Source organism: Anguilla anguilla, chromosome 8 (assembly GCF_013347855.1).
Source record: "Anguilla anguilla isolate fAngAng1 chromosome 8, fAngAng1.pri, whole genome shotgun sequence".
Lineage (NCBI taxonomy): Eukaryota > Metazoa > Chordata > Actinopteri > Anguilliformes > Anguillidae > Anguilla > Anguilla anguilla.
Genome location: NC_049208.1, coordinates 39,652,704 through 39,664,987, shown reverse-complemented (window position 1 = coordinate 39,664,987; position 12,284 = coordinate 39,652,704). Strand labels below are relative to the sequence as shown.

Sequence of the window (12,284 nt, the reverse complement as noted above, 5' to 3'; positions counted from 1 at the left end):
CACTCTTGTCTTATTTCATAATTCCCTCAGAGCAGCACTACAGAAAAATAGGGCGCCGAGGCGAGTCATGAGTTTATGGTATGGATTTCACATCAATGACTATTATTTATGCTGTGGGTAGAAACCAGCCCAGAATTTCACAGAGAGTGAGCCACACATAAATCCAGCGCTAACAAGTGTCCTCCTTAACACATATTTACAATGCCCTGAATGGCATCTTAGAAAGAGATGCTATTGGGCTATAGCCATTGTATTTCAGTGCACGACGCTAACTGTACGTGGGAGGCCGTACATTACAAGCCGCATGACTCAATCTCATTATTTCTAGTTTGACATATGGGGATTGCGCATATGCACGTCACCTATCAGAATGAAAATGCTGTACCATACATGTATGTCAGAATTCAGGGAAATTCAATCTCTTAGCTACTTCCAGTAAGGTCCAATTCAGGTTTGGGGCAGCCAATTAATTTATTAATTAAGTATATGAAATGTCATACCTTTTGTTTTTCAAACCAAAAAACTATTTTTGCTTCTGCTTTGCAGCTATGCTTCTTTACTTTTACAAAAGCCTGTATATAGTGCGGTTCCCCAACCTGCACAAAATACTCTGTGGCCTGACCAAGACATTGTACATCGTGTAACATCAACATAGCCTCCTTTGATTTGTCCTCAGAACTTTTTGCCCTATATCACATGCATCTTTTCAGATTTTTTGCACTGAAAAATAGTTCAATTTTTAGCATCAAATTCATTTGTGCGAATAAGGAAAAGCAGATACTTTTTTATTTATACTATACCCGTCTTCCCATGAGACCTTGCCTGAACAAAAGTGTCCTGCGCTTACCCCCTGTGCTTTATTTCGCACCAATTTCAAACCCACTTTGAATGAACTCCTACTGATTCAGTTTTTACAATGAGGCTCGTGTGGTGGTTATCCAATGTCTTTGGGAAGTCTAAATAGGCCTATATGATATCATAGGCCTGGTTCACACCAAACCAAAGACGTCCAGGAGGCATGTGTCCTCTCACATCAAAAGCATGTTAGCTATCTTATCTTATCTTGCATTATGTTATCTCATCATCTGTAGTTTCATGAATCAGCATTGTCCAGTTTAAGATATTGCATGAAAATACCTGTCAGTTTATTAATTATCTATTATTTTGGTACAAATGTATGCTGGTGGTACCTAATGCTAAGGTTTTTTTAATACACATTTTTGTACTTCTTCATCCCTTATCTCAATATACCGCAAGATGTGCAGTGAGAAATCAATACTGTTAGAATAATTTAAACTCCTGAGTAGAGTACATAGAATAGAGTAAGGATAATCTCCCTGGTAAATCTTGCAACAAAGTGGTTATTTAGGGCTGTGCAATAAACCCATTATCATATGCTTCTTTATTTTTATTATCTATTCACTAAACCCTTTCCTTGACTTTTTTCCATTTCAACTTTTTTCTGATTGACTTTTTGCATTCTTGGCAAGAGCATTTTGGCTGTCCTTCTTTCTTTTTTAACCTTTATGTACTTCATATGTACTGTGGACATTGACCTCCAAATGTGTTTTTTCAGACCCTAGAGGACTGCAGTGTATGCTGGTCTGTGTTTCATCTCCGCATGTAAAAGCCTCAGATGAAAGGTCTTCCTCTGACGCCACTCTGTGCTAGCTTAGCTAAGCTCTGCGTTGGAAAACGTAGCAGCTGTTGGGCAGCATATGTTTCAGAAGATGCCCCAGTTCTTCTGAATTGGCAGGGTGGACAATTCAGACTGTTCAAACTGGATATGTACAGCCCCCAGTTGGGTAGCAAATAAAAAACTACTTCAGAGCAGCAATTCCCAGAGGTTTGTTTCTGTCAGAGCACAAATTACTGAGATGTGCTACTTTCATCTAACAGAGGTACTAGACATGTTCCTGTTGTTCATCAACCCAGTGTCCAAATATATCACCATATATATTAGGCCCCTCCTACCTTTGTCAAGTGATACACAACATGTAGGCTGATATGATAATGTCCACAACTTGACTTCCAGTAGTGTACTCGCTACAATATTTCAGTATTTTCTTTTTTTATAAATACATAATCATGGAACAGACACACATTTTGGCAGCTGCCCTCAGCATTTTATTGACCATGTCAAAACATGTGGCATATCTATTTATAATGAAAGGAACAGGACTGTGCGTGTTCTGTCCCCCAACCTGAAAATGGAAGCCATCCATACTGAGCCCTGTATGTGTGGATCATTACAATATCAATGAGGAGCCCAGTGAAGCTTGGTTCTCAATTTCAGGACAGTTTGAATCAAATCACATGGACACTCTAGACATGCCCCAATGCTTAATGTCTGGTCTTTCCATTGAGCAAACTGAAAAACAGCCTTTCACAACACACGGAAGTCAAAGAAACAGGAAATGGGAAACCTGAATGCCTTCCAGGTAAAATTTGGTCTCAGAGACCTCAAAGTTGCTCATTCAGGGGGCGCAGATTTAACTGGACAACAAGCAGGACATCAGCGGTGAGGTTTCTGCAGCCAGAACTGCCACCAAGGGAGTACCCGAAGGGAACCCAGCGGACGTGGCACAAACAGACGGCCTCCAGCATCACCTTCACGGGCCAGCATCCTGCCCTCCATCGCTCCAGTAACCCGCCCGGCTCGAGAGAGAGAGAGAGAGAGACAGAGAGACCCCCCACATCTCTCAACCACACAGGCACGCTCTCTTCTGGACCACGCTGCCCCCTCCAGGCATCTTCCCACGCCTGATCTGGTCACACCCAGCCCATCTGACGAAGGGGGGAGGGGGGGCGGGGGGTGCAGGGGGGCAGGGGGGAGGCCTTTCCCTCCGGGGGAATCCACTGAGAGGGATAAAGGGATAAAGAGCCGCTTCGGGCTGATTACTTACATCTGCCGCGGTAAATCCCGGCACGCACGTCCCCACCGCCGCGCATTGTTTACTGTGTGTGAGGCGGCGATAACTTTTTAAGTAACCCAGCAGGTTCGTACCCGTGCCTGCTCAGCTACCCGTGCGCTCGGACACGGATGCACGCTGGGGCTCCCGTCAGTCCCAACAGCGCTAATTGACTAAATGACAGGGAGAGTAGCTCAGGGGAAGGCCCGGAACTGAGGAGAGGCATGTATCTCGTATGTGAATTGATTTTGGGAGAGGTCATCCCTGACCAGAGGACTCATCGTTTTTGTTATAAGACCAAGGAAGCTAATTGGAATAATCCTTTAATGTCACATTGATCCATTTCATCCGTGAGAAACTGCTTGCAAGTACTGAATGTTTACACTTAACAAAATGTAAATTCTGTATAAATTATTTATCATCATCAAAATTAATCTGTCATCATCATAATGTTCATTTACATTGTGCATCTACTGCTGTCTACGTTTTAGTATTAGGGGCCCAATATGTTTAAGTAACATTACAAACAAATATTTTCCATTCGTTCAACAATTCATTTGTTTGTATTTAAAATTTTCCTCATGATTCAAATGCAATCCAGTTAAAATTGTTAAATCGTATTGTATCCATATGTCCTTTAATGATCATGCTATTAATTTAGGGGCAAAAAAAAATAGAAATATGTTTATCTATGTGATGCGTAAACATTGAATCCGCTATCAGTTACAATGATAATCTTCAATATACTAAAACAATTAGTGCGGCAGTTTTAGAAGAGGAGTACTTAAAAATAAACCCCAAAAAGAGAAACCCGTTAGCATTTCTTCTGCTTTTATGACAGGGCAGGAGTACCCCCTGTCAACATTTTAGAGTTAGTTAGAAAAACAAGTGAATATATATAAGTGTGGGGAAGTGTATTTAGTCAAAACCGTCTTAATGTCTCAAAAATGTTACTTTGTGTAGCCAATGGGAATATTAATGCATGTTCTGCCATAAAATAAATGCTATATTTGAGAAGCAATGTGTTGTACAGACAATTTCAGTACTTTAGTCTTGTTTGATTATGGTACATGATTCATTTTATCTCTTAATTAACATTTATTTCTCATAAAGTCTTATGCTTTTGTTCTTAGTCAAGTTCAGCTCCACTATTATTGCTATATTTGCTATAATTTGTTAACTGATGAATGTGTAGCCACCAAGAACGCGCATTCATCAAGCAACAAATTAAATTACAGTTACAAAACAGTAATCCGTGGAGCGTAGCCACATGTTTCACCTCAAAAATGTATTTATTGCAATTTCAGTAGACTTACTCCTACTTTCAGAGTGAAAAAGAGGTTCAACACACAACTCTTAAAATCAATTTTTATTTTTAATTGCTTAATGTCTTTCTCGTTTAATAACTTAAACATGCTAAATTCTTGATTACAGGCCTTATATATCCTAAATAAACAGATTAAAACAACTGAATGATGGAATATTTTAAAAAGTCTATTAAGATGACATTTTAGCTTCTGGAGAAAGTAAAAACAACCAAGTGAACAGGTTGAGTAAATGTGCATATAATTATTTGTCAAATTAGTCCTCTGAGTTTGTGTAAAGATGGTAGCTGTAGCCTATTTAAGTTATTAAATTACAAATAATTTAGCCACAGAAAGTTGACATTTAACCCGTTGGCAATGTTCAGTTTATTTGCCCACTGCTATCAGGAAAGTTACCAGGGCACCAAAGACGTTTATTTTTTCAAATGAGCTATGGAGCTCCCATTCTGATATTGGTGAAGCGTGTGTGATTTCAATTTTGCCACATTAAAGTTTGTATTGCAAATACTGACATAACATTATCGCTTAAATGCAATATCATGTACACTGTGGGGTAGGCCTAATTCATTCAGTGCCAAATATTCAGTTCATGTGTGAATGCCACATAGCGATGCTGCAGCACGATAACTAGTTGATACCGTATCAAGGCCGCTACAGCAAAGGATATTTGTTAACGCGCGTATTATATATCATTTGTGTATCAGTTGGTCAAGACTTGGACGAATATAGTGGTGATATGGTGACCTGAATGTAACATTTTGACTCCAAATCAATTAGCTTGTCCCTCACGTTTTTAGACGTTTTAAACTGTATACGACTTAATCCCCAGATATTAACGTGCACGAGGATTGCGTTTGTGTTACCAAGTAACGCCTGGGATAAACGTATATATAATAACGGAAACCAGAACACGATGTAGAAATGCTAGCATAAGTTCGAATAGACCGACGTGCATCACATGTAGGCCTACAAAATGAATGTATTACGCAACAGCGATCAGAAACTATGAAACTTAACAAACGCACATACTGTGTGATATTCCGCACCGATTGAAGTAGTGCATCTCCATATTTGCGCTCTGAACTAAAATAACCAAAATGAATGAAATTTTTCGTTTAGCTTTTTTTTTTTTTTCTGCGACGAAATGTGATGTTTACGAAACAAACAGGTGACGCTGTTTTCTTTCCGCAACAGTAGCCCTATATGGTGTATCGAACCAGACCAACAAAGACAATTTAATTTTGAAGTCATTATGGCATTTACATTTAATTAAATGTAGCTACTTCACTTAGTTACACAGTTAACAGTATTAGGCTACACAGTGAAAATATATGTAGCCAACAGGCAAAATAATGATGTGGGAATTATAATTCAAAATCCAAATATTGCCATTTTCTAAGAAGAAGAAAACATACAATTAGCTCACAGAAGGACGGAATTCTGTCCGTGATCATTTTGCTGTGGTGAAAAATGAATCAGGGTTCAGGAAGTTTAAAGACCCACAGCCAGTCACAGTTATCCTTACTAATGCCGAAGAATTTACAGAACGACATACACTGTCGAACCCTTATTGCGGTGCCCTTCACATCACTTGCTGGTCAGCCAAATCCTATGACAACAAATTACTGCCATCTTCAGGTATACAGAAAACCAACATCCTTCGTGTTACGAAATAGCCAAGGAGAATCGTGACTGACATGTATTATTTGTCTGTTTCGAAAACAGTCTTTTTTATGTATCTCTCGAACCATGCCATTAGCAGGGCAATAATGATTAAAATTCGGTAGACCGTAAAGATCTATGAGACATGATATAGGCTGTATAATACGTTGCTGTGACACACCATCAGCATCTAATTTAAAACTTGCTTTAGAAGATTTATCCGCTTAATGGATATGGCTAAATTAACCCGATAAAACTGGCTATTCGATTGCACCCTCCTGCACCACAGGAATGTAGCTTTCAACAACAATGCAGGCAATATGCAACTGACATAGGCTACAGATTATAGGCTATGAAAATGACATACTATAACTCCAGATTGTTAGATGGACATGCATACAGTGGGTTAAATTACAAACAGTAGACAACGGCCGTAGTAGCCTACTGGCCGTGAAGTCAGCTTACAGTAACTGATAGGACATTCACTTTCTCAGCAAGTCCCTAATAATGTCATAGATTGCTACAGTGTACATTCTGCGTCGCCTAATTGAAAGCTACTCTGCGAAAACGGGTGTTTCAAGGTCCATGCAGCTTAAATAATTTCCAAAAAGATACCATTACTGGCTTTGTGTGTTATTCTTGGCCAAAGTATACACTTAAACGAAGTTAAATAACGTTGTGCTAACTACGTAAGACCGAGGTTTCCACATGAATGCCGCTGTACTTGCACCGCAGGCGATGCGCTCAAACACGCACACCATTCCTGCACTCTGTACGTCACGTTGACATGACCACAAACCATAGTGGTGGCGCGTTAATGAGCGGGGACTTAGCGAGTTACCTCAGTGTCGTAGATTTTTGGGATCAAGGAGAAGGGGTAGAGCCTGGATTCTCGTATGTGTTGAATGGCAAGGTTGACTGCGGGGTCGATCCCTTGACTGATGCTGCTCATAAGCGCTGATTCATTCATGGGCATCAGGACCATAATGGGCAAATCTTCGCCGTCTTTCGAATACCAGGCGTTGTCCAGGTTGTGCCCGGCGTTGTAATTGCATCCCCTTGACAACACAGGTTGAAATCCCCAGATAAACAAGAGCAGACATCCCGACACCACGAGCATCTCCGATCTGCATTTCCACTGAGATGGAGCCATGCTATCAGTACAGGACAAGGAAATAGATCCACCCTTTCACTGCCCTGGCATGGCAAATCGTTTGTTTCAGATGGACAGCCGGTCCAAGGAAATTGTATACAAAGTATATGAAAGATAAAGCGGCAGGTCCGCGAAAGATCAATCGCAGCGTCTTTCTATGCAGGTACCAGTGTTTTCGTTCAATGGCGCGTCCCTACGGTTTTCCACGGGCACCCTCCAGAATTAAGAAAATAACACCGATGTATTGAAGAAGGAGGTTGTGTCACAGATGTAGTTATGCGATTGAGCTGCTTTCTCCCGGTTTTTTGATCCACAGAACACTGCGTGCTAATGTCCCTCAAACTCAATCCATCGTTTCACCCCCCAGAGCGTACCAGCACAGTCACAGCAGTACATTACAATCCAAAGTCAACGAGGGATCCGCAGATAAATTTTGAAAGACTATCTCGACGATGATAAAAAAAGTCAGCCACTTGGGGAGGCGGTTGTTATAGGTGCAAATCCACCATCCGATTGTATTCCCATCAAACGAAAACCAGAACAAATATTGTTCATTCCTGCCAGCGCCCCGTTCTTTTTGATGTATTGGAGAAACAGAGAGCAACGAATGGCTATTATTGAACAGCGAACAAAACAGCAAAACCGCTATTTGGCAGTGAAGCTCCTTGCCGATTTTTTTTATCGAGGCCGTATCTTCCAAGAATGACGCTGATGCTGCTGTTGCTGCTGATGCGGATGCCGAAGTGCTTCAGCGCAAGGTCTCACTTTACTCAGTGCCGTTGCTGATCAGAGCGCGCGCGAGAGGGAGCTGTGCAGGGCATAAAAACTCAGGGGACTGGTGTTACCCGCTCTAGTGCAAGCGCGAGCCACCGACAGGCAAAGGTTATTTTATTGTCGTCCCCTGTTTTCAGACAAGACTTTTCGTATTCGTATTCGATGGGAAACAAATCAAACAATATAAATGTAAAATTACAGCCATGATGTAACATTGCTGTTACACAGGCTCTAATTTACTAATGCGTCGTGACATCATATGATGTCTGTCGACACTGCATTCTGATCCTTTGTATCAGTTTTTTTTCACCCATACATTAAATTATTAAAACGTGTGGAAATCACGCTTGCTTTTGACTGGTTTCAGTATTTTTCATGATTAATCAAAAGAAAGGTAGCTGAATCTAGAGCACATCAGAATAGGCTATATGCTCGAACATTTTAGAAAATTCATCTGATAAAACCGAACGCATCAACAGAACATAGGCGCTTCGTTTAAAGAGTGAAAACGCTATCTAAAGGGATGTTTTATTCGACTAACAGCAATGTGGGCGTTCTTATAAAATCGCTTTTCTAATAAACAGTGCCACCTAGCAATACCATACCAACTAGATTATGAAGAGCAGTCTACCGAGGCACACACAAACCTATTTATTTGCAAGCTGTGTACTTGGCTAATATTTAAATTATCTGTAGACTATTTGGCGTTGTAACTGTTTCGTGTCCATTCATGCAATGGATCAAATTCTTTTGATTTCTATTTCATACAGATCGTTGTTGATGAAGTTCCGCAAGCGACAAAAACAGCCGTGCAAGGTTTGCGCGTCCATGCTATCCGTGGTGCTGAATTAACGTAAACAGACTTCGATCTTACTGTTAGTATTTCCGGAATTATGTAGACTCACTCAGAAGTTTCCAATTCATGGGAGTTTGACCACCATTTTAAATAACACCTATCACTGTTTTTATGGGGAACTGTAGCATCATAAACAATACAAATATATATTTTTTCAGAAAATAAGACCTTGCGAACTGATCAGATGTGATGTTATTAGTGGATCATCGATCGTTCATTGAATTTGCAAATGCACTTGTAAGGAAATGCATAAATAAATTAAATTACATTAATCACAAAAATACTTTTTGACTGCAGTACTATAACTTACAGACCGTCTGACTACCATGCAGTAGACAGGCAGTAAACAACCGCATTTTCGGTTTTTAAAAATCGCGACTAGCCCAGTCTACATATATTTTACGGTGAGAGTTTCCTCCAGAGAGGGTAATTATGGTTATACTGGAATGTTATAATGGATGTTTTCATTAATATTCAAACATAGAATGGCGAAACATGAATTGGGTTTTTTTTCATTTCTACAAATCATTAAATGTTGAAAAAGGACCATGAAGCCATTTTCCAGAGAGAACTACACTGACTACTTTTTAATATTTATTTTTTTATTTTTTATTTTTTTGAGGCTGTCATGAAACAATCTGCAGATGAAGGATATCCGGGGAATGCATCAAGGTAAACAGTGTGGAGACACAGTACTCAAATGCTGTACAGTGCTGACCTTCACTTAAAATAAAATGTTAAAAAAAGTGTTCCTTACAGGGACAAAGGAGGTCAATATGATGAAAGAGTTCACCCAGACGTTGCTTCTGAGACGGGGACCCATTACAGTATAGTGCAGCATCTGGGAATTTAAGATTTGCAAGCCCTGTTATTATTTTAGACTGTAATCCCAATTTGGGAAATAGCAGTTGTTTGTTATTATATATTCATTGAACACACTGGCGGTAAGGTAGATCTATCTGCTTCACTGCTGAAGACTGTCAGTTGTTTTTTAAACATAAAAATGTTCAGCTTATTCACTACATTATGATGCATGTATTTGTCTAAGCGTATTTTTTGTCACTACTGTGCAGACAGGTTATCTCTTTCTCTGGATTGTAAGTACATGTGTTCCAGTTCATGATAGTACGGGTTAATATAGGTTAAACAAAAAGGTTTAGTAGTCACATAAAACTGGAACTGGAGGTTAGATCTCTATTCAGATAAATATAAACTACTCACACTCAAATGGTCTTACGAAGTTTTACAAATTCCTAATTAGGGAAACTGTGCGTATTAGATTAAACGTCTTTAATGAAAGGTTCATTCCATGTAATGAAGCAATCTTGATGAGACCCAAATCCCATAGCTAAACTCATGTATATTATCATGAGACAGTCTGAGCAGTCCACTCTTGCTTCTAGCATATTCCACAAATACTTTATTGTACATGTTTATCTGTACAACTGAATTATTTCCCCACAAATGCAAAGCAGCCCTTAAATCTACTGAAAATGTCTAATGTATTATTAGAATACTGGCAGACCTTTGAGTCAGCTCTAAGAATGACAGATTTGAAAATAGGTCAAGCTTTCATACCATCTGTTTTCCATATTGAAAAAACCAAAAGGTATCTTCACATTACTTTCACTGCACTAATCAAAAGAGGAAAACAACTTGAATAATCTGTGTGACAGATTATCAGGGAATAGATTAATTGTGTCGATTCATCATATCATGCATGCGTACAGCTATTCCTAATTGGACAGATACTCATATTCAGAGCAGTTTGCTGGGTATTTTTATATACTGCAGAATTTTTATTGATGCAGTCCAGGTTTCAACTAAGGATCAACTAACAGCGGTTATTCATATTCTTGTAAAGGCGGGAATTACAACTGCTACAGTACATCTACATTGATATTCCATAATAACAATACCATAACAAATGCCCGATTGAACACATTTTGTATCAGGCACAGTTTCAGGGTACATGTAGCCTTTTATCCAACTGATCTGATCACTTCATAATGGGAACAGTATATATTTTGGGCTCAGTGGAAAATGTAGAACTGCGTTCCAGGCCTCTGAGCTCCAGTGAATTGGCGCAGTTAAATAAAAGCTGTGACCAGATATCAGGATCAAATGTGTCGTGACTTCGTACATCATTTGTGTGGCTGCGCTACATGTCTTTTGATCATGACATTTGAGGGGGTTTTCTAGACAGATAAAGCCAGTCGCGCGTTCTATTACTGTTTGTCCCGCTATCGTAAAGAGCAAGTGAAGCATAATTGGCCGCAATATCACTCTGAATAAAATAAATAATTCACCGTTTCCTCCGAGCTCGCCTCGCTGTGCGTATAATTGTGCAGAGCAACCCTCTTTGACCCACAGCTCAACAGGAAATTGCTCAGGCAGTCTTGGCGAGTTCTCCACAGAGAAATGCAGATGAGCTCTCTCTATTAGCGGGCATGCCTATACCGCACAGCGTCACTTGCTGGCAAAGGTGTCAGACGTTGTGGTGGTCAATAGATATGCACAGCAGCATGTTCATTTAAACCTGATCATGCATGCCATTTCGGGCATGATTTGTCATTATACTGCAAGTCTTTCGCAATGCATTAACACGCCTGATAATAATGTGTACTGTAAAATGCACATAACCTCTGTAGTAATATCATATCGTTCCCATTTTTTAAAATGGGAACAATATCATATTTAAAAACGATATCATATTTAAAAATGATACCATAAATAAACCATATTTAAAAATGATACTCTTGAAGGGTCCTGTCATTGCTGTTTGAGCCACATAACTCCATTTAATCTATGTATACATGGTGGAAAGAAAGGACTGATACCACACGCTCTTCAGAATGCCATGTTTTTGTGCTTGGTAAGAGTGGACGGATCTTTAGCAAGGACTAATGGGGTCAATAACCCACACTATCTCGTCTTTGTGTATATGTTGGCGGTGTACAATATCAGCATGTTGACATTCTCCTGAAGAATGAAGATAAGGGACTGAGAAGAAAATGAGCATTTCCACTTAAAACTGTTTTTATTCCTCTTCTCAACAGTGTAATGCCCTGCACTGATATAGCAGACAACATCCATCCATCCATCCATTATCTGTACCCGCTTATCCTGAGCAGGGTCACGGGGGGTGCTGGAGCCTATCCCAGCATGCATTGGGCAAGAGGCAGGACCCTGTACTCTGGATAGTCTGGTAATCTATTCACTCACGCGCTCGTACCTATGGGCAATCGGCCTTTTGCATGTCTTTGGACTGTGGAAACTGGAGTACCCGGAGAAAACCCACGCGGACATGGGGAGAACATGCAAACTCCACACAGAAAGGCCCCAAGCCGAGATTTGAACCCACAACCTTCTTGCTGTGAGGCGACAGTGCTACACCACCGTGCCGCCTTAGCAGAATATTTGATGTGCAATGACGTCAAAAGAATGCTCTATTTATTTCTTATATGTTATTTTGAAAATTGAAAATTATTGTGTTATTGTCTAAAACTGACAGACATAATTTACATGGGACTTCTTCATGCATTCTTACAAAGTGGGTTTGGCATTGTTTTGGGGGAGTGTGAATTTAGTACATTGAATAA

The 12,284-nt window shown here is 39.9% G+C and overlaps 1 protein-coding gene across 1 annotated transcript in view; it reads right to left on the bottom strand.

Moving 5' to 3' along the window:
* The window catches only part of gabbr2 (gamma-aminobutyric acid (GABA) B receptor, 2), a 211,634-nt gene extending 204,582 nt beyond the window's left edge, over positions 1-7,052 (bottom strand). The window contains exon 1 of the mRNA XM_035430498.1: positions 6,741-7,052. Within this exon, the coding sequence (XP_035286389.1) occupies positions 6,741-7,052 (312 nt within the window). The remainder of the gene's footprint in view (positions 1-6,740) is intronic.
* Between the last annotated feature and the right edge of the window lie 5,232 nt (positions 7,053-12,284).